At 46.5% G+C, this 19,874-nt stretch overlaps 1 protein-coding gene across 8 annotated transcripts in view; it reads right to left on the bottom strand.

Annotated features, from left to right (window-relative positions):
- The window catches only part of RAPGEF1 (Rap guanine nucleotide exchange factor 1), an 85,115-nt gene that overhangs the window by 20,035 nt on the left and 45,206 nt on the right, over positions 1-19,874 (bottom strand). For 3 of the 8 annotated variants that reach the window (XM_039561505.1, XM_039561507.1, XM_039561510.1), the window contains exons 7-11: positions 19,263-19,386; positions 17,789-17,972; positions 16,700-17,215; positions 10,141-10,343; positions 7,540-7,698 (exon numbers count right to left, since the gene is read on the bottom strand). In XM_039561505.1, the coding sequence (XP_039417439.1) occupies positions 7,540-7,698; positions 10,141-10,343; positions 16,700-17,215; positions 17,789-17,972; positions 19,263-19,386 (1,186 nt within the window). The remainder of the gene's footprint in view (positions 1-7,539; positions 7,699-10,140; positions 10,344-16,699; positions 17,216-17,788; positions 17,973-19,262; positions 19,387-19,874) is intronic. The other 5 variants (XM_039561506.1, XM_039561508.1, XM_039561511.1 and 2 more) reach the window with 2 other exon arrangements.

Below are 19,874 nucleotides of genomic sequence, written 5' to 3'. Positions count from 1 at the left end.
TTAAAAGACTACTGAAAAATAATTAAAATGCAAATCCCCACCACATGCCTGTGGCTAAAAGGAGACTGGCTCTAGGACTGGCTCCTCTCTCTTCCTGCTCATTTCTTTCCGGATGAGCAGTGCTGGCTCCAGGGACACTGTCAGCTTTTGGAGCTGCCTCAGTAACAATGACAAGTCTAATCTCTGTATTTACTTTCTGCCTGGATAAATGCTCTACATTTATTCATCTTCACTTGCATGGCACAAACCTCTAAATCCCTCGTAAGACACCAGGCTCATGACATCATCTTGGCTCAGCAGATTCATTATGCCGGCCTGGTATTTCATGATCTCACTGGCACTAACACACCAACCATCACCCCAAGTCCCAGCCTAGACCCCAAACCACTGCTCAATGGCTCAAGAAGGCACTCAAAAAACTGCTGTGCTGATAACAAGATCCTTTGCTCCTGTAGAGGAAATAATTAGCTCCAGCAGGAGCTCTGTGCCAGCTCCCCCATTGCTGGACTTCCTGCACCCACATGACACAGGCGGCACACGCTGTCCTTCACTTTGTAGTTGATGGACATCTTCCACCCAGGAGTTCCAAGGGGTTTTGTCCCTGACCTGCCGAACCCAAAGGAAAAGCCAGGCTTTTGCAAAGCAGCAGTGGAGCTCACGCAGGGCAGGAGTGAAAGGAAATGACTGTCCTCAGCCAAGTCACTCTGGGACAAGCGGAGCCCTGCGTGAGGCACTGGCAGGGTTAGCTCAGGGCAGACTCTGCTTCCCTGCCTGCAGCCTGGACCAGCAGCTCGGGGAGATGAGTTATTGCTACTGGGGCAGGAACATTTGCACAGCTCCTGCCTTGTGGAGTTTCACACACATTAATCCTAATTTGAAGGCAATTTAGACCTAAATATAACATTACATTGCAGAAATTTTAGAAGTTTGAATGCAGATATGTCCATAGTGACAATCACTGTATGTTTCTCTCTCCTAGGTCTCATAATACACCTTCAGAACAATCTCTTGGCATGAGATACTCTGAAAATGCCAGTTTAAGGCCCAGGTACCCATGAAAATGCATTAATCTTCATTATGTGATCCGTGAACAATCATTTAAGGATGCAGACAGGCTCTCAGCATGCTGTTAACAAAAGGAACAGTGCAAAGAAGCCTTTGGTGTGCTGGCATTAATTAGTCAGACTGCTCTCAACTTCCAGTCTTGTGGTAAAGTTGCATCTTGTAGAAAGGGAGCCAGGGAGCCCCCTCCTTCCTCCGGAGCCTGCAAGCAGCTCTGGAATTCCAGTTATGCAGCCGTGCTGGGACAAGAGCCAAGACTGAAGCATACTTTTCAAAGGGAAAAAAACCCCACCCTGCAGTGGAGATGATGTCCATATGGCACCCATTCCTGCTGCTCCCCAGTCTGACCCAGCCCAGCCAGCAGCTGCCCCAGGGATTGCAGCAATGGCTTCCACGGGATCTGGGTGTTGTCCATCTCTTGGAAGCCCTGTCATCCTCTAAAAGACATACATTTTTTGGGGAGGGGACAGTGCATTCAACACAACTGTCAGGAGGAAACAAGCCATCCTTTAGTGTTCCCCCCAAGAGGCAACAGTTTATCTTGGAAACAAATCACTGCTTGTTTTAATCAGCTTCTCTGAGGTTTCCTGTAGGGTCAAGTAAGGCCTTGGTTATGGCTTCACGGACACAACCTCCTACTCCACAGCTTTACTCTAAGTGAAGTATTTCCAAATAGTCTCTGGGAAAGCTAGAAAACAGGGTGCACCAGCAATCTCTGGGAAAGGATGCTCTCCTGTATCCAAACTCTGGCCACGCTGCCAGCTCCCACCACACGAGCAGAAGGGAGTCTCCCAGCGTAAGTGATCCTGACAGCAAACGGCCGAGGCAGGGAGAAGAGAGAGTTCCCTCTCCTCTCACCAGTGCAGTGGTTTTTAAAAAGACCTATCTGCCACTTTGGAAGTGCTTGCACAAAGCAAGCTTTGAGCTGGGAGCAGTCTCGTCTCCTGGGAACAGCAGGAAGAAAATGTGCCTGGCCCTGAACATTTACCACACACTGTGACACACAGAGGTCTCCCAGAGACAGCATCTTTCAACTTTTTTAATTTGCTGCCTTTGATTTTTTGCAAGGGTGAATATTTCAGGACAGCTTTCCATCATTAGAAGCCGTGCTCCAGGATGTCCCAAAGGTCAGTGACATGCCGGCTGTTTATTTGGATTAGATAGCAGGAGATAAGCACTCTAATAGAAAACTTATTTCAGGAGTGATGCTTCTTCCCACTCACTAGGCATGGCTGACCACAGCTAACAGGGACACAGGGGTATACATGCAGAGAGTCAGTGGCTGCAAGTTACAGCAGTCTCCAACCCAAATCCAAAGTTGAATTCAATTACATGGCTGACAGAGCATCTGCACCATCAGCAGACACAGTCTTTACCTTTTAAGCACAGCCTTCTCAGTTACCCTATGGACATCTGCCAAATTAATCTGCCATCCTGCCAGACACTCCCAGATCAGGTAGAGCATCAGACTCCCAAAATATGAAGCTATCAGAGGAAAGGATCAATCTTTCAGATCTCCTCTGCTAATGCTATTAAGAGAACGATGTGGGCAACATGCCAGAACTGGATGCCCAAATTGTAACAGTGCAGAATTATGTTCACAAAATACTGGGTGTTGCAAAGTCGTTACACCCTAAGAATATAATTGCACAGACAACTATTGGAAAAGACTTCCTATCTCATGACACAATGCTGGGCTTCCAGGTACTTTTGCTAATGAGGAAGGAAATGCTCCTGCAATGAATGGCTGGAAACACAAGCTGCCAACAGAATGGCTTCAAGCACTGCCACAGGAAAGGCAGCAACTCCTCAGGCTGGAATGTTTCTCAGCAAGGCCTCTGACCTGGCTGCAGAGCTGACCTCCCTGGTTTTAACTGGTGGTTAGCACAGTACATGGATGGATGGGGATTGTTGTGTCTCCTGGCTTCTGCACGAGAAAACACAAAATCCAAACTTTTCCTTGTGGGGGAAAGATTCCTGCACATCTTTGCAACAAAACAAATAAAGGTGCAGCAGGGGAAGAAAACATTTGTAAGATTTATTAACCATGCTGTCATGCATCCCTCTTTGGAAAATATCATGAGAATTCAATTCAGTTGCACCTACAGCATCAACTTTTCAGCTTGTGGAAACAACCCCCAGATCAAGATGGCAGATCTGGAAAAGACAGAGTCTGGAGACCAAGAGAAGACTTCTAAAAAGTCAGTTACACAAAAACATGGGGTGTGTGGCCTATGAAGTCAACATGGGACTGTTTAGAAAAAACTACAGAGATCTGCAGTGTTCCAAATGCAAGGAAAATGTATAAACTGCCAGAGGAAGTGGTTTTCAGCAGCAAAATCCAGTGATGCCAGCAGGCAACAGCACTATTAATACCAGTGTCCAGGCTGCCATGGGCAGTGGAAATGAACACAAACACAGAAGGAATGCTAAACAGGAAAGGCAAAACAATACCTAAGACAGAGCAGCTGGTTAAAGGGATGCAAATCTTCTCAACCCCCCTTCCCTCTGCTCCAAATTAAGGAGCCAAAACCTTAGGACAGGAACGAACCAAACACATTATGACTTCCCAGCCGTGGTTTGTTTGAGGCTCCCACCATATGAATGAAAACAGCTCGGTCTCTAGCGAGGGCCAGAGCCTGGTGTGTGCTGCAGGCTGGAAGTGAGCTACAGGAATGGGAGCAAGGCACGGAAAACATGGGAAGCACATGTCTGCATGGTGCACGCCTTTAATCACTTATCTGACCCCCCTTTTCCTGAACATACGTCAGCACACACACAAGAAAGAAAAACAGTTGCTGTGAATTTTCTGTGCACTTGCTCAATTTGCTCAAGAATGGTGGGAACAAGCGAGAACAGAAGCGCTGAACTGGAGCTTTCATAAGGAAATCACTTGCGCCTTCTGCTGGAATCTGACAGCCAATTGGTTTCTGGGAAAGTTTCTTAATTAAAAAGAAAACATAAGAAAAACCCAACATTTTGAGAAAGGCAACTTGTTTCTCCACAGTGGAAGATGCAGCCAAATTTCCACTAATGGCTGTATATGCCTTGGAGATACAACTTTTCCTTGTTTCAGCAAGGAAAAGCTTCCACAAGACTTTCTGCAGCCCTTGGTGGAAAATGTGTGGATGGGCAGCAGTGGAGCTCGTCACCGGATGATTTCCTCTATCAGTGCAGAGTTCTCCAGCTGCCAGGAAGTAATGAGATTTCAAGATCTGATTATTCCTGCTGCTCGGATACCTGCCCACCCATTTCCAGGCAAACAGCAAAGGATTGATTAAACCAAGGGACAGCAGCTCTGTGTTCACGAGAAGAAGGGAGGGAGGTGATCGGCTGGAGAGAAATTACAGCCAACCGTAACCAAGGACGATGCCTTCCTGTTGCACACCTCCTTTCCCACTGCTTAGTACTTTCAAAAGAGGTGGGAATCCCTTGAATGATTCTTGACAGTACAATCCAGTTGTCCTCCCAGTGTGGAATTTAATGGTTCAGCTGTCCATGGGATGGGGAACATGATGCAGTTCCTTAAAACACCAGCCCACACTACCAACACAACCCCTGCTGGCACAGAGGCCAGACACGAGTCAGACTCGGTTAAAGAACAGCTCAACTTGCCAAACCTATGAGGTCTGATCCAGTTGCTCAAGATCTGCCTCTATCCAGTAAAAGCTATTATCTCTGACACAATTTCCTGCAAAGGAGGGAAAAGCACAATTAGTGGGCTGACAGAGCAGAGGTGGCAGCTGGGCTGCAACAGCCTCTGCAGTGCTGATTGGAGGGAAAGGAGTCATGGCTCTAAAAAAATTCATGCATTAAAAATTAAAAGATGCTCTAAGCAACTTCACCTCTTTTGTGCTGTCTGAAAACAGTCTTTTTGAGCCGTGTAAATCAGTAGTAAGGCACTAATCCTTCACCTGGAGCACAGAGCTAAGGGGATAACCAGCAGAACGTGGTGCAGGCTTGGCTTCCCTGCTGTTGGCATGTGAACAGATGGGTACAGGGCCAGGTCCTCCCTCTGGGAGTGACTCCTGTGTCCTCCCCAGGCCAGTCTCCAGGGAAGGAAAAAAAGCACAGAGCACTTTCTGAAAATTGGCTACACTTGCAGGGCCTTTCTGGCACTGGGTCAGTGGACAGCCATCGAGTTTAGCAGCTCAGACTTCCTGATATCGATCCAAGGAGGTTTTTGCTTCCTGTGCAGAATGAATAACAATTTATGTAGGAGACATATAATTTTAGAAGATCTGATAGCCACCACTGCTATCTTGGTACACAAGAGGCCAAATGCTCAGCTGGCAGCACCTAAAAGGTGTGCCCTCCCTGGCACTGACTCCCTCACTGGGGCTGGTGGGAGCTAACACTGATTTCTGCCAGGTTTATTGTTCACCAGCACTCACACTTCAGTGGCCTTTCTCTAGGGAGAGAGGAGAAATGAAGGCATGAGAGTATGAGGAGCAGAACAACATCCTAAAGTTACTGGTGCAGCTCGTGGCATCCCTGGAGTGAAACCCCACAGAGCAGATTGCAGGAGGGGCTCTTGTCCTTCCCATGCTGACAGAGGGTGTCACCCTGGGAGGGATCCAAACCTCCACAGCTGCTTCACATCTCTGTCTTATTAGGGATAGGGGAAATGGGATAAACCATGGTTATGGTATTACATGGGTCAGCTATGATGCATGTAAGGCCATTGGTATTCTGCAGCTCAAAGAGACACTTTCATAGTGAAAATCTCATTTTTGGCTGTGAAAAAATAGACCAGATAGAGTAATGAGAAACTATGAGATTATCCTAATTTAAAGGCACTAATGGAAAAGTCACAGTTTTTAATTCCTTATTTCCTTTGTGCATTTGACAGTGCACCGTCTCACTGTTCTTGTTGTTCCTCGTGTTCCAGCCATTTATTTTACCCCTCACTAGATCCTTGCAAAAATGCTTAAGCATTTTTAAATGAAGTTTTAACATTTCTTAAAATAATATATTCACAGTAATGTAGTCCAAAGTAAGATGAGAACGGGTCAGAGCAATTTAATAGGTAGCAACCATTTAATCCAACGAGGACGCTTTTTAAAATCAAAGTGCTCACATATTTTTAGAACATTATAGAATCATATTTATAGCCTCTCAATTAAATCAAAAACAGTCAAGTACTTTTATCTAGTCCTACAGTTCCATGTTTTGCTTGCTAGAACCACTACCAAGTAAGAGACCTGTACAATTCAGGACTTTTAGTTCAAATTTTAGAACTGTTTACCACAAATTTATGCAAACACTAACCTTGCCACCCCTCAGCCTTTTCATCTGTGCAGCAAAGCTGTGATACTGCTCTCTCTCACACAAGTAGAAGCCAAAGGCTTTCATTCATGGCTTGTGAAGCAGCTCTACTTGCAAAGCACTTGAACACTTTCTTCTTCTTTGGACCAATGATTATCACTAATTTTTAAAGAATGAGTAAGTGCTGAAATGGGAAGATAGCAATGGCACAGTGGGAGGATACTGTTTTCAAACATTTAATATTACACTAATTGAACACTTCTGAATCTTCTCAAGTCTTCTCTGATAATTCCTTCTTCAGAAGAAGCCTAATTTACTAAACATCCAGGTCACTGTCAAAAAATAGTGTATTCTCAGTTGTCATCACATGGCAATCAGAGCATAACCACACAGTTTTACATGCAAACGAGCCCCACACTGATGAGCTGACAGAATCCCATGGTTGCATTTAATTTCATATTAACACTGTGTTATTACTACCATTTAATTTAAGCAGCTGATCAGAGATTCAAGCAGTGCTCTAATACTATTTTGATTTAAATGATTTCCAGCTCCTCCTGCCATTCTCTCTTCAGGCTGCTCAGAAGTGCCGTAGGAAGAGAAAACCCTGCTCATCCATCAGCAAATCATACAAGCAAACTAAGCTTGTTTGGGACCATGGAGATGTGAAGGGAAGCAAAACAGGCAAAAATGAGATGGAACATCTAGCAGAGGCCGTTTTCTAGAAAAAAAATTAAGGATCTGCAGCCACTGTTCCACGTGTTTGACTAAACCCATGGATTTTGGGGACAGCATCTTGTTATTTCTCCCAAGGCCAGGCTCACACAGCAGCCTTTAATTGACTCATCCACATCACTGGCGTTATGCAATGGGACAAAAAGACTTTGCAGTTCCAGTGTGCAGCCTGGGGCACAGAGGTCACAGGAGTGTGCCTGGGCACACAGGCCAGCTCTCCTTCCTCAGTCCCCCGCTACAAACATCAACATGGACACGTAATATAAAGCAAGCTACACCTCCCCTGGCTTCGCTTAGTGAGATTTACACTTAGTGAGATTTACACACTGTTTTTCCCACCTGGCTGGTTACTACAGCAGCTCAAAAGCCCCCAAAGGAACCTCCACCTTCAGCTGAGAGGGCAAGCACAGAATTTGCACACAAGTGATCAGCAATAAGACAACACCCACGTGTTCCAGAGCGGAGAGGACTCACCGAGTGCACAGGAAAGGAGCTGTGCCGGCTGAGAAAGGAGTTAGAGACTGACATAGTGAGGCCCTGAGTGGCACCGCAGTCCTCGGGGGTGAAGGGCACTTTAGGTTGCTGGACACAGTAGGAGACAGAAGAGAAAGAAGAGGCAGCATAGGAGGCCTGCTGAGGAGGGGGGAGAAAGCAGGAGACACAAGACACAGAGAAAGAGAGCACAGAAAAGGCGATGAATAAAGGGCAAGAAACGCTAACTTAAACAATGCATATAATGGCTGGCTAAACAAACAGCTATTCATACAGTTCATCACAGCCAGACACACCAATATGCCTTTCTTGAGCTCAAGAGGCACGACAAAAATCACAATTCAAATCTTCTTTGTTTCACAAATCCCTTAAAAAATGAACTCCTGCCTCCCCCTCCCCGCTCACCCGTGGACAGCTGCTGCTGGCACAGACAAGCTGCTCCTCGCTGCCCTTTTCTCCCCGTGGCGTGGGGGCAGATGCCCAAAGGAGGAACTGCCTCTAAGCACACGATTCTTGCACACTACTATTTTTTTCTGGCAACCTGCAGATTGGGAACTTGGCCTCTCCAGTGTGAGCTATGGGTCCTCACTGGTACTGCTGGGAGACTGGGTGACAGTGATGTCCTGCCATTTCTCTGTCCAATCCAAGATTATAATAATTTGCATGGGAGGCAGCTATTACACTGGAATAAATCCTGGCAAGGAATTTCTCCTGAATCCTGCTATAGTAAGGAGACTGAGGGAGGATGAGGTATATTCAGGCTTTCTCAGACTCGCTGAATAAAACATACAATGCAAACATACAATCTTATTTTGATTAAGATCTGAAGCTGACAAGAAAGGACTTCCTCATTATTATATTAGAGAGGAGTCCATCCAGCAAAACTTGCTGCTGCTAGAGCAGCTGATGCCCATTTGATTTGCCAAATCAAAAACTCCCAGGGCAGCAGGAGCAGAGGAACAAGAGTCTGGTGGCTTTTACAGGGATTGCTGAATAAGCCATCACCTGCTTGCACCTCTTTCCCAACACAGGGTTGAAGGGTGGAAGGCTGCACCTGAAGAAACCTTTGCTTCAGGAGAACTGCAAGCAACGCCTTGATGGTATCAGCAGGCAAAGCAGGGACATCGTGGCTGTCCAGATAATGATTAAAGGGAAGCACAGAAATGCTCTGCTTCAGCCAACAAATTCAGGACAGGAGCAGAATTTCCCTTCTGCACAATGGCTGCAGTAAATCTGTGCTTTGCAGACTGATCATGACTGTGCAGCCCAAGTCACCTCTGCAAACATCACTGAAGTGCAGCCACCTCGAGGAGGGGAAGGCAGGCAAGGGACTGCAAGGTACAAGTGACAGTGCAAGGGTCACACTGATGGGGACCACAGACCCTGGAGAACTGCCTGATCCTCCAGAGAGGAGTCCTGCAGACTCTTTAGTGTCCCTGCAAAGCATTTAAGGTCTAATCCCCACAAAGAATTAATGCACAATACTCAGTTGAGCTTAGCCAACAACGTCACTTTATCTTTTTAGGATTCCTACTTGCATCATAGGAATGTAGTTGTGCAAATCCCAAAATTAGAGTTAAAAAGTAACACTCTGGGACACTCAAACTTCAGCACAGATAACATGAAGAAATATTGCAAGAGTCACCCTCATGATGGTGAGACCATGGCTCTGTTCCCACATTTCCTCCCATTTTGATAATGCCATGGCCAATTTAAGTAAGCTCCAGCAGCATGAAAGAATTTTTTTTTTTAACAGAACAAATAAGATAATTAATATAAACAAAATGCCTTAGGTTGGAGCTGGGAAAAAAGGAAAAAAAAAAAAAGAAATTAAAGGAAAACCTTTAAAAGGAAATGAGACAAAATTCCACCTCCACCGAGGTCGGAAACAAAACTGCTGCTGCCACCACTGAGGCCAGGATTTCATCCCCCACATGGAAAACGGTCCTTTCTGTGCTGTTAAACCCACCACCCACACACATGTGGATGTGCCTTTCTGTGCTGGCAGTCTGGGGGGGCAGAAGAACTCTGAGAAACAGGTAAAATCCTGAATCACACAAGGGGACTAATGTGGAGGAAACATGCTATGAAGTATGAAGTGAAGTAGTGGCTATACCAAAGGTCTGTGCATAACACAAAAGCAGCTATTATGTTTAAACAGTTATTATTAGTGGCATCTCTGACAACAGTTTCAAAACAGGAGTGGGAACAACAGTGCAGCAATCTCTTGAAAAGCGTTCTGCTTGCTCAGTGTGTCAAAATCTTCCAAGCAGTTGTTGTTACACAAGCCTGGCAAGATTCAGCCCTGCCATGTGGCAGACGAACGTTTCATTTTTAAGGCATTTTAGGACTTTCAAAGCTTATGGGGCAACGGTCTGAACATGGGGTTCAATGGGGTTAGAAAGCAGCAAAAATGATGCAAAATGCCTAAACCCATGTTCACAAGCTGACAAGGAGCACGATGTGGTAACACCAGTGAGACATCTTCCCACCACGGCTGCCCGTCAGAACCAGGAGCAGGAAGAGCAGAGCTGTTCCTGGGAGCCCGGTGGCCCTGCCAGGTGGCCCTGAGGTGTCACTCACCAGCTGCCGCTGCTTGGGTGGGAGAGCAGGAGGAGGTGCCAGATCTTGAGAGGGGTCTAAGCTGATGAAGGAGTCATTGATCCCGTAGACTTCCCTGAGGTACTTGTTCTTCTCCTGGTAGATGTGCTCGTTCTGAGGGGTCTGGTAGAACATGGACGGCTGTGGCTCTGAGTAGTCTTCCACAAACTGCATGTAGGCCATCACTGCAAGGCAAGGAGAGGTCACACTCACTGCCCCTGGTCTGCAAGCCCCAGCTGAGGGTCAGCAGGCAGCTGCTCATTCTCAGAGGGGCACCCATGCTGTGCTCCCAGGGAGCTCAAGCAGTTGCCATCCACCCTGCAGGAAAGGATCCAAATATCCCATCCTGTGAGCCAGCACATAACAAACACCATCCCAGGCCACAAACACAGCTGATAAAACCCTGGAACCAGTGAGGTCTCCAAACAGCAACTTGAGAAGTCTGATTTACTGATGCTTAGCCCAAATCCTCACACAATCCATGGCAATTCTGAGAACATTCCTCAACAGCTGATGTCCAAAGTCACCAAAAAGCCAGAACAGTGTCAGTCTGCTTTTTAGGAGTGTAACAATGCAACCTTGACAATAAATCTGTAATAATTCTTGTGTTTATAGTAAGTCTCATTTCTGCAGTCAGCAAGATTTCTAGAACCAGGAGGTGTACAGTGTTTTTCCACTCTAGCAAACTGATAAAACTGTTATCAGAGAACACCTACCTGTGAGACTGGGTGTACCTCTCCCTCAGCTCTTTAAATGCCACTGCCAATACTGGTACAAAATTCCTTCTAAAAGTGCCACTGACCACGTGTTCTTGCCTCCTTAGCTCAAATCCAACACCCATTGCTCCCATCCCTTTTTAAAGCAACTTACCATCTCCAACTTTCAAATTCAACTGATTCACAAGCTTGTGTGAGATGTGGCTCAATAGAAATCTTAAATGGGATCAAACCTCGTCTAGAGGACCTTTCCATCTGTACAATATCCTTCCAAAATCTATTAAAAAACCCACACAGGTCAGCCTCTGCAGCTCTGACAGAGGATTAGTTACTGGTGCAATATTTTAGTGTTACAGGGGGAGGATAACATCCAGTGCCATAGAAAGACTACTACAAACCCACCCCCATTATTAAGGATCAGAACTGCACTGAATAATGTAAAACAAAGAAAGAACCCTCTTCTTTACACCTGAGAGCAGGATAAAAAGATGTATTTAAGTGTCATGGAAAGGACTAGCCAAGGCCTTCTTGTAAACACGCTGTCATGCACAAGGCCCTGTGGTCATCCCTCCCTTCCTCCTGATAAACAAGCAGTCGTCACTTTTTGTAAATCTGGTCATTTGGTGGCAATTATTCAGCTTCTGCTGGCATTTCAGTTGTACAGCTGAAAGGAGTGGATGACTTCAGTGAAAGCTATAAATACAACGAGCACAATGCAGGACTTGCACATCATGAAGCTGGTTCCCACACTGGCTGCAAGGCAAAGTCCTCTGTTCACCTGCCAACACAGACCCCCGGGCCAGCCTTTAAACAGGATGCAGCCCTGCAAATGTGTCAGCAGGAAGGAGTTGCTTTGCACCTGTCTTGGGCACCTTTTTTCAGATCTCCTCTAATATTTTAAACTCCATTTAGAAACGGAGCTAACACAGCTGCCCTTCCCCAAAAGAATTATAACCCTTGTCCAAAAAATAGAAAAAAGAAAAAAAGAAATGATGAAAAAAACCAGGTCGAGGCAATGGGAGTGCAGGAAATGGAGCTGATGGATTTCAGTCCTGACCGGTAACACCTGCTGTCCCCATCCTGTGACCCCACAGGCCTGCCACTGGACAACCTGTTCGTGTCCTGCAGAACAGCCAGTCCTGCACAGCTCTGCCAAAGCTGCTAGAATTCTGACCCCCAACTCTCCCTGCCACCTGAGCCTTGCCTCTCTTCCTCCCTCAGACTCCCTGCTCCTTCCCAGCACCACTTCACAGTGAAGCATGTTCATTTGGAATCATGGTGAAGGTGTAGGAAACATGGAATTACTAAATTCCATGTTGCATTATCTTTTCAAGTATCAGTGATTCAGTTGGCTAAGGTGCTCCTATTAATACCTGGGCCCTGGAAAATGCCCTGGTATCATACAACAACTTCTGGGGACAAGATCTAAAGGAGGCTTATGAAAGATATTTCTCTAGCAGCAAAACTGAACTAAGGATCAGGAGTCCTTGCAGAAGTGTAGAGGACAAGAGCTCGAGGGAAAGACCACATTTTGAGAGCTCATCAACTGAGCAGGACAAAAGCCAAGAAGGCAGGCCTGGCAGAGCTGGCACAATGCAGCAGACACTGCTGAATTCAGATCAACCCTTCATGTTGAGTCACCTACAAAACCAGTGCTTCACTGAACACCCACATCTGCAGACACCAGTGGGGATCGATAGCTGTGAGCTCCTGGAATGACACCGAACACTGGAATGACACCACAGCTCGGAAGTGTTGGTGAAAAGGGCATTGCATTAGACACTTGTGTAAAATTAAATCACTGTTAACTCAAGGCAGTGAGCCTGAATGCTGTCAGGAGCCTTAACTCAATCTGCAAGGGAATAATGAAGAGCTCTTTTATCTCAGCTCTTTATGGGGCTAATGCATCCCATCGTCATGGCAGCTCCTCTGCCTGGCTTGTTACAACAAGTCCTGGGCAGGTGAGCATGTCTGTGCCTCTACTTTGTCATCTTTGTTTTAAGGCAAAGTGAAAAACAGTTGGGATGGTGAAATACAAACCTGGCTCACGAGCAGGCACTGCAGAGTGCAAATCAAAATGGGCATCATCAGAATCCTGCCAATTTTGAACAGCAGAGTAGGAGAGCAAGACCACTCCTATGACTGCTGTTTGCAAAGGGTCTTCTCTCCCCCACTCCACCCTGGTTTTTAACAAGGCAGAAATTTAAAAAACAGATGGGAAATTACATCAGCAGCTCAGGCTGCATGCCCTGCAGCAACTGTGCAGAGGGAGGGATGGGGGCTGCAACCCCCCAGTGAGCAGCTGGGGTGGAGTGACAGTCTCAAGGCAGCACCCCAGGAGAGAAGGGAGGCGTGACAGAGGAACCTCTCCCACCACATGCCCAGCTTATGTCAGTCCTTAACCCAGACAGAAAATATGTGAAATTAAAAAAACCATGAAATCTCAGACTGAGGCTAGGAACACCTTCCCAGCAATCTGCTTCCAGTGCCTTGGCTGTCATTTCTGAAGGAGCTAAAGCTGCTCAGGGATTTCCAGCGTGCACCAGTTCAGCCCATATGGTAGAAGTCACAGGTACTGCTCTCCCAGGACCCAGCTCTCCCTGCAGCCACCAGTCCTGGAAGCAGCACTCAGCTGCAGGAGAGGACCAGTGCTTGCTGGAGTCTAAAGGGGTTTTTAGGAGATGATCAGCACTAAGGCACACCTGCAGTAAGGTGAGGCACAGCAGCATGCCCCTGGAGGGCTCGCTGACAGCCCAGCCCAACCCTGGTGCTGTTGGCAGCTGCACTGGGAACAGGCACAACAGATCTGTGTGCATGTGCAAGAGCCAAAATAATGGGCATTCTTAAGCTATACCACACATCAACTCACTGGAGAAGTCAAGGTCAAATGAGCCAGTCGTTGCTGTCACCTCTGGGAGGAGAGCTGTTCTTCACAGAGCTCACATTATCCTCTGGCTAAGCCCAGCCTGCCCTCAGCGTGGTTCCTGCAGTTAAATACCAGCTGCTCACTGGGCACCAGGCTGCGTTTTGTTCCCACTGACAGGGAGGGAAACATGAGTAAGTGCCTCACCAGTAGTTTCCAAGCTGTTTGGGGAAAGGATCTTGTTATTTCTGACTCTGGGCACTTAATGGCAAAAGCTGTTCCCTGTCTGTGCCTTGTTCAGCAGGAGCACAATGCTGGTGCTCAAGAAGTCTGGAGTAATTTGCCCTTAGCACAGTAACGTGTACTCTTACAGCACAGTAAAATAACCATAACTCATGTCAGACTAAAAGCCCTATCACTCCTCTGTTTAAATTATACAGAAGTCAACTCTTGGAGGTCCCTCTGAGCACAGCTCACAGCAATACACAAGGTTAACTCAAGCAGATCTTCTGTATATTACCAGTAAAAAGACCACCAGAGTCTCTGCTGCAACACTTCCTGACAGCTACCAAAAGATGACCCACAAGAAAGGCACTACAACCAAGGCCCATTTGTGCGAGCTCTGGATCTTTTTAGCAAATCCATGCATCTCCTCCAGATCTCAGGAGCTGCTTGGGGTTGTGGAAGCAGCCCTGTGTGATTACACAAGAATATCTACATGCATCAGCCTCTGGGCAAAAAATATCCTGGGTGTCACCACAGAGCCTGAGTAATGTCTGACCGACCTTTTAAATGCTGAAAATAAAAGTAAAACTAGCAACCACAAATCTGTGGAGTGATGTACTGTGGAGTAAAGACAATCTAAAACAAGTTCTCAGCATTACATGAACGCAACAAAAAAATCTGCACCAGTCAGGTATCAGCCCAAGTTTTGCAGCAAGGATGTTTTATCAAATCATCAGAGTTGACAACACATTAGGTCACAGCGCCTACCTCTCCTAACAATGCAATCTGATCAATACTCCCCAAATTTCTGATAGTGCCAGATTACAATTAACTCTAATCCAACATCAAAGAAAATTCACACAAGGCCTCAGTACTGAGGTTAAAGCTGTGCTCAGGTAATAATGCAGATTGCTTTTAAACTTGTTTTCAAGTAATTCTTTGACATCTTGTGTGATACCAGAAAACAAAGACATGGGGCTTAAAGACAAGCAAACAGCCCAGATCTCTCTTTCAAACGTCAAACTGCCTCTTACCCAAGATTCAGCCAGGAATCTCCCCTCCACTGATGCTGCCTACGTGCACAGAGGTGCATCTCCCTGCATCCATCCCAGCCTGAGTGGTGTAACAGCCATTCTTCATTACTAACAGCAGATCCACAAGGATCTGAGCCTGCACTAACGTGCTCTGTATCACAGCCCCCGGCTGCTCATACTGCAGGTGAGGATTTAAACAGCACAAGCCGTAACAACCAGCCTTGGCTGTGCCCTGTGCCACCATTTACTTCCTTTCTGCTGTCCACAAACAACCATCTCAGCTCCTTTTTTAGCTCATTTTAGTGTCTTTAACTGCTTGATTACCAGAGAGGAACTAAAGAGATTTCCTGCATATGGGGAAACTGGATGACCCTCACTTTCAGGTCAGTCAAGCCATGTGCTCTGAGTTAAATCCCTGAGGGTTACTAAAGTGGACTGGTCACTTAGAGATAATGGAAATGCTTTTAGACAAGGCATATTTTTAAAGAAGTAACTGACAAAGTGCACTACAAAGGAATGGAGAGAATACACTGTGACACCACATCTCATTCCCACCTTATCCATAGAATCACAGAATCTTAGACTGGTTTGGGTTGGAAGGGACCTTAAAGAATCCAGTTTCAATCCCCCTGCCATGGGCAGGGACACCTTCCACTAGGCCAGGTTGCTCAGTGTCCCATCCAGCCTGTCCTGGAACACCTCCAGGGACAGGGAGTCCAGAACCTTTCTGGGCAAAAATTCTTCTCAGTAACAAGTCTATAAACTGCAGTAAGGAGCCAGAAGGCCAACTCAGCACTTTGAATCAGCTCTCCTCTTGGGCTGCCAGCCGTGCAATGTAATGCTCTTCATCCAGATCTTGGATACATTACCTCCTCATGCAACACACACTGCAAAGCCAGCCAGTGACCAGTAAACCAGTATCTGCTGGATCTCACTGTGTAGCCCACAGCCTTCCCCAGCAGAGCACTGTGGCTGCCTGTTTGGCAAGGAGGTTTCACATTTTTCAGCCATGAACATTAAGGAAATCAGAAGAAGGTTGTGAGCTTGAGATGTGGTCAGCCCTGGTGTGCCAGGAGTCTGGCTGGGGACAGGAGCCTTTGCTTTTAGAGGCTGCTTGTTTTAATGATGTGGGAAATTCTCAGGCATCCAAAGGAAATGAGATCCCGTAGCAAAACAGCAGTACTGGACTCCAGTTAATGGTGTTGTCTTGCACAGCTATGTGGGTGACTGTGCTCCTATTGCCAAGTAACTGCTCTGGCAAGGCTGGGTTTTGGACAGAAAAGCAGTCCTTTCTGTGAGCTCTTGGACACCACCCAACACTTCTCTGCAGTGGGAAAACAAAATTGGGGAAGGGGGGAGGGAATGGACTTAAAAAGGGAGAACAGACCAGAAAGATCTGCAAGGTAGAGTGCCTCAAAGATTCACATTCAAGTAAACAGAGAAGTAAAATGGTCTCACTACAGTAACGAAGATGCTGTGTGATTCCAGATCCCTTGGGCCTGGACCAATCTTGGCCCCACGAATCACTCCCTGCCCACCACAGGTCTGACATTTCCCTTCCACGTGTTTGACATTGGCTGACTGCTTCTGACACTCAGACTCACATAAGCAAGAGCATTACCACGATCACCACTACTTAGTGATGATCAGAAGCACAAAAACTGCAAGGTAAAAGTAAAACTCAACCACAGGAACTTGCTTACTGTGTTTGTTTTTCTTCTCTGGCAGAGGTGGCGGCTTTTCTGGGTCACTGTTCGAATCTGGAGCAGCAAAATCAGCAATGAATTCCACTGGTCCTGAAGAGTTTCCTTGCTGGAAAGGCAGAACAGCAGCAAAGGGCGTGAAGGGTATTGATGGGACAACCACGGCATTCTGCAGGTCATCCTCAGAGATGTTGTCGTACTGGGAAGGGTGCCTCTCGTAGGACACCCTGCAGCCCGAGTTATCCAGAGTCTGGGAGGCTGCACTCCTCCTCTTCTTCTCTGGTAAAGCTGGAGGAGTCTCTGTTGGCTGTGCTGCTCCCGAGAGGCTGCAGAATTCCAGTGGAGGAGAGCTGCCCTGCGGGAGCTGGAAAGTGTGTCCATGGAAAGGGGAGCCAGACTCACCCAAGGACTCTGGCAATGGGCTGAGGATACCTGGCCCCTGCTGAGGTATCTGATCAGCGTTGGAGAGGTCCTGCTGCAGGAATTCATAGTCTGGATCATAGTGATCTGATTGATCTGGGTAAACAGGAGAATGATGGATTAGTTTCTCTCTTTTGCTGCTTAGACCTTCTCAGTTCTGTCCCACCCATTCCATCAGTTAATTAATCAGTTCGTTTTAATCAGAGTGGAACTTCCTTGCAGCTGGGACCATCTTTTTACACCTTCTGTAACATCCAGACTTCATGTAACTCATAATTAATTCTTTATACTAGCAAACAAATAGCAAAAAGTCAGTGGGTAGATGACTGCAGACATAATTTGTGTCATATTTATATTTTTATTTTCTTTTCTAGCATGTAGAAAGAACATTGCTTTAGTCTACCAGGACTGTCATTTCTGCAGACAGGGCTGAAATGAAGAGAACATTCCACTTGAGAGCTGAATTGAGTTTGAGCACAATCACCTACAGCAAAGGAAACACAACCCCCTGGGCTTTTTCCTCGGACAGAACAGCTCTGCACTGAACTGCCTGCAGCAACTCCAAGACAACAGCTGCAAGTGCAGTGCATTTACTGCATCAACTTCTGCACCTCAGCTGTGGCAGCTCCCCAGTGAGAGGGACAGGGCTCCCCCACCAGTCCCTCTTACCCAAGGTTTCACAGCTTGTGTTGCGGGAGCACTGGCCGCTGTCGCGGTCCAGAGAGGAGAGCTGCTCGTCAGACTTGCTCAGTTTGCCGATGCTGCTGCACGGAGACAGGCGAGGAGACTCCCCCCCATAGGAGTGGCTTCCACCTGACAATCTCCTCTGGGCATAGCAGTCAACATCAAAATCCTTCAGGATTAAAAAAAAAAAAAAAAAAATTAAATCATCATCACTCTTGGCAGCTCGCTAGTGAGGAAGATGCAGCTCGAAGAGCAACGACCTCACAGGAGGGGAGAGGATCAGTGCTGCTGGCCCTTACTAAGCTCATGGAGAACACAGAAACCCTCTGATCTGGTAAACAGCCCATGCCAGGGAGCTGTGTGTGTTCTTGATTTCAAGCAGGGGTTGCTGTGGCCCACACTGGACTGCAGATGTTGAGACGATTACCAAGTTCTTCACAGCTACATGTGTCTGATGACTGCTTGTTGTGACACTGAGACAAGGGAATGACACTGCCAGATCTCTTAGGACATACCTGGGCCTTTAGCAAATACTTGGTTAGCTCAGGTGTGTGGAAAGGGAAAATAAACTGTAGTGAGATACAACTTTCTGTGCCTATGGCTGTAGTCCCATTTCAGAAATTACCTCAAGCTTATTAACCTGCTAGTGAACCCCTCAACTACTCCCACTCCATCAGAACAACCTTAGTGTGACTGTAGTTTGAACTGAAGAGTGGCCACAGCTTTATCTGGGTCAGCCAAATGACTGTAGAGACTCCCTAAGCCAGAGCTGAGGCTTAGGGGATGAGGACAAGATTTGATTTTTGTGCAATTTAATATGATTCGGGTCCTCACTGCTGAGCTAGTAAGTTCCTGAATGTGTAAAGCAAACCCAGCCATTTACAACCTCATAAACCCCAGACTACCATAAGAAATGGAATGTGATTAACACACACAACTTTTCCATTTTTCTACCAAAAAATGTACAAATTTCCTCAAAGCACCAGCAGCGGTCAGAGCAGTAACTCAAACTACTGCTTGAGTTAAAAGATGTTTTAAATTGTGACTGGATGAAGACACACTTCTGATCTCACTCAGCCACGTGCTCCCTTGGCCTGTGAGGAAACCCTGGTGAGATCTCAGGGAGCTCAGCCAGCTGCTGTCCCCTCATCTACCGGACATGGCAACACTCAACCACTCCCATCCTCACACTCTGCTACCGCTCAAGGCAACAAAGTTTGTAGCAATTTGTTAATTAAATCCAACAACACTGTAAAAAAAAATTAAGCTGTTCACATTATTTATGATACTGCTGCTCCTGCCACTGCCACTCCCACTGCAGGCTGCCTGCGCTGGGCTGCTTGGGACGAGCAGAGACGTGCAGGGATCTGTGTGGCTGCAGGTCACAGCATCTCCCTGAGCTTTTCCTCCAGTTCACAGCACGTTTCCCTTGGCTTTCACAAAGGGTTTATGCCATTACCTGTCTGTTGATCCCAACAGGTAAACTGGACCCACTGGTAGCTCGACTCATGGGGGCCACAACAGCCACTCTGGTTGGGGAAGGCGCCGACTGACGTTTTTTAGGGGGCAGTGCTGGTGGAGGGCTGCAAGACACAACAGGAATTGATGCTTCCATCACTCTTCCAGCAAAAAGACTTTCAGAGGCTTCACAAGTTGTTTTCCAGAAAGCTTTTGTCAGCCAGCAGCTCTTCAGCAAAATTTATCCACTGACAAATACCAACCTAAGAATACTCGCACAGGTAAAGTCCTGTTAAGTGATTTATTTTTAAAGGTTGGAAAAGAGTTGGTATTTCTCAAACAAAAACAAATGCTGTTCTAAAAAGTATTTTTAATCCAGATAATTAGCATGGTAATTATTTCCTGAAAAAAAGCAGTGAAAATCCAAATTAAATGTTTTGGTTGACCCAAATATTGTTTCCATTCAGAGAAGTCCCTCCCCCTCCTCAAACCTTCCAGGTCTGAAAAATGCTTAAAGTTTCACAAATTTACAGGACAGGAAAATGCTTTTTTTTTGGCCTTTGCTTTCTTGGTGAAGTTCAGGGAACAAAAGGGTCAGAGCCTCTCTCACCAC

Source organism: Corvus cornix, chromosome 17, assembly GCF_000738735.6.
Source record: "Corvus cornix cornix isolate S_Up_H32 chromosome 17, ASM73873v5, whole genome shotgun sequence".
Classification (NCBI taxonomy): Eukaryota; Metazoa; Chordata; class Aves; order Passeriformes; family Corvidae; genus Corvus; species Corvus cornix.
Note: the sequence above shows the minus strand (reverse complement) of the source record. Positions and strands in the feature narration are given on the sequence as shown.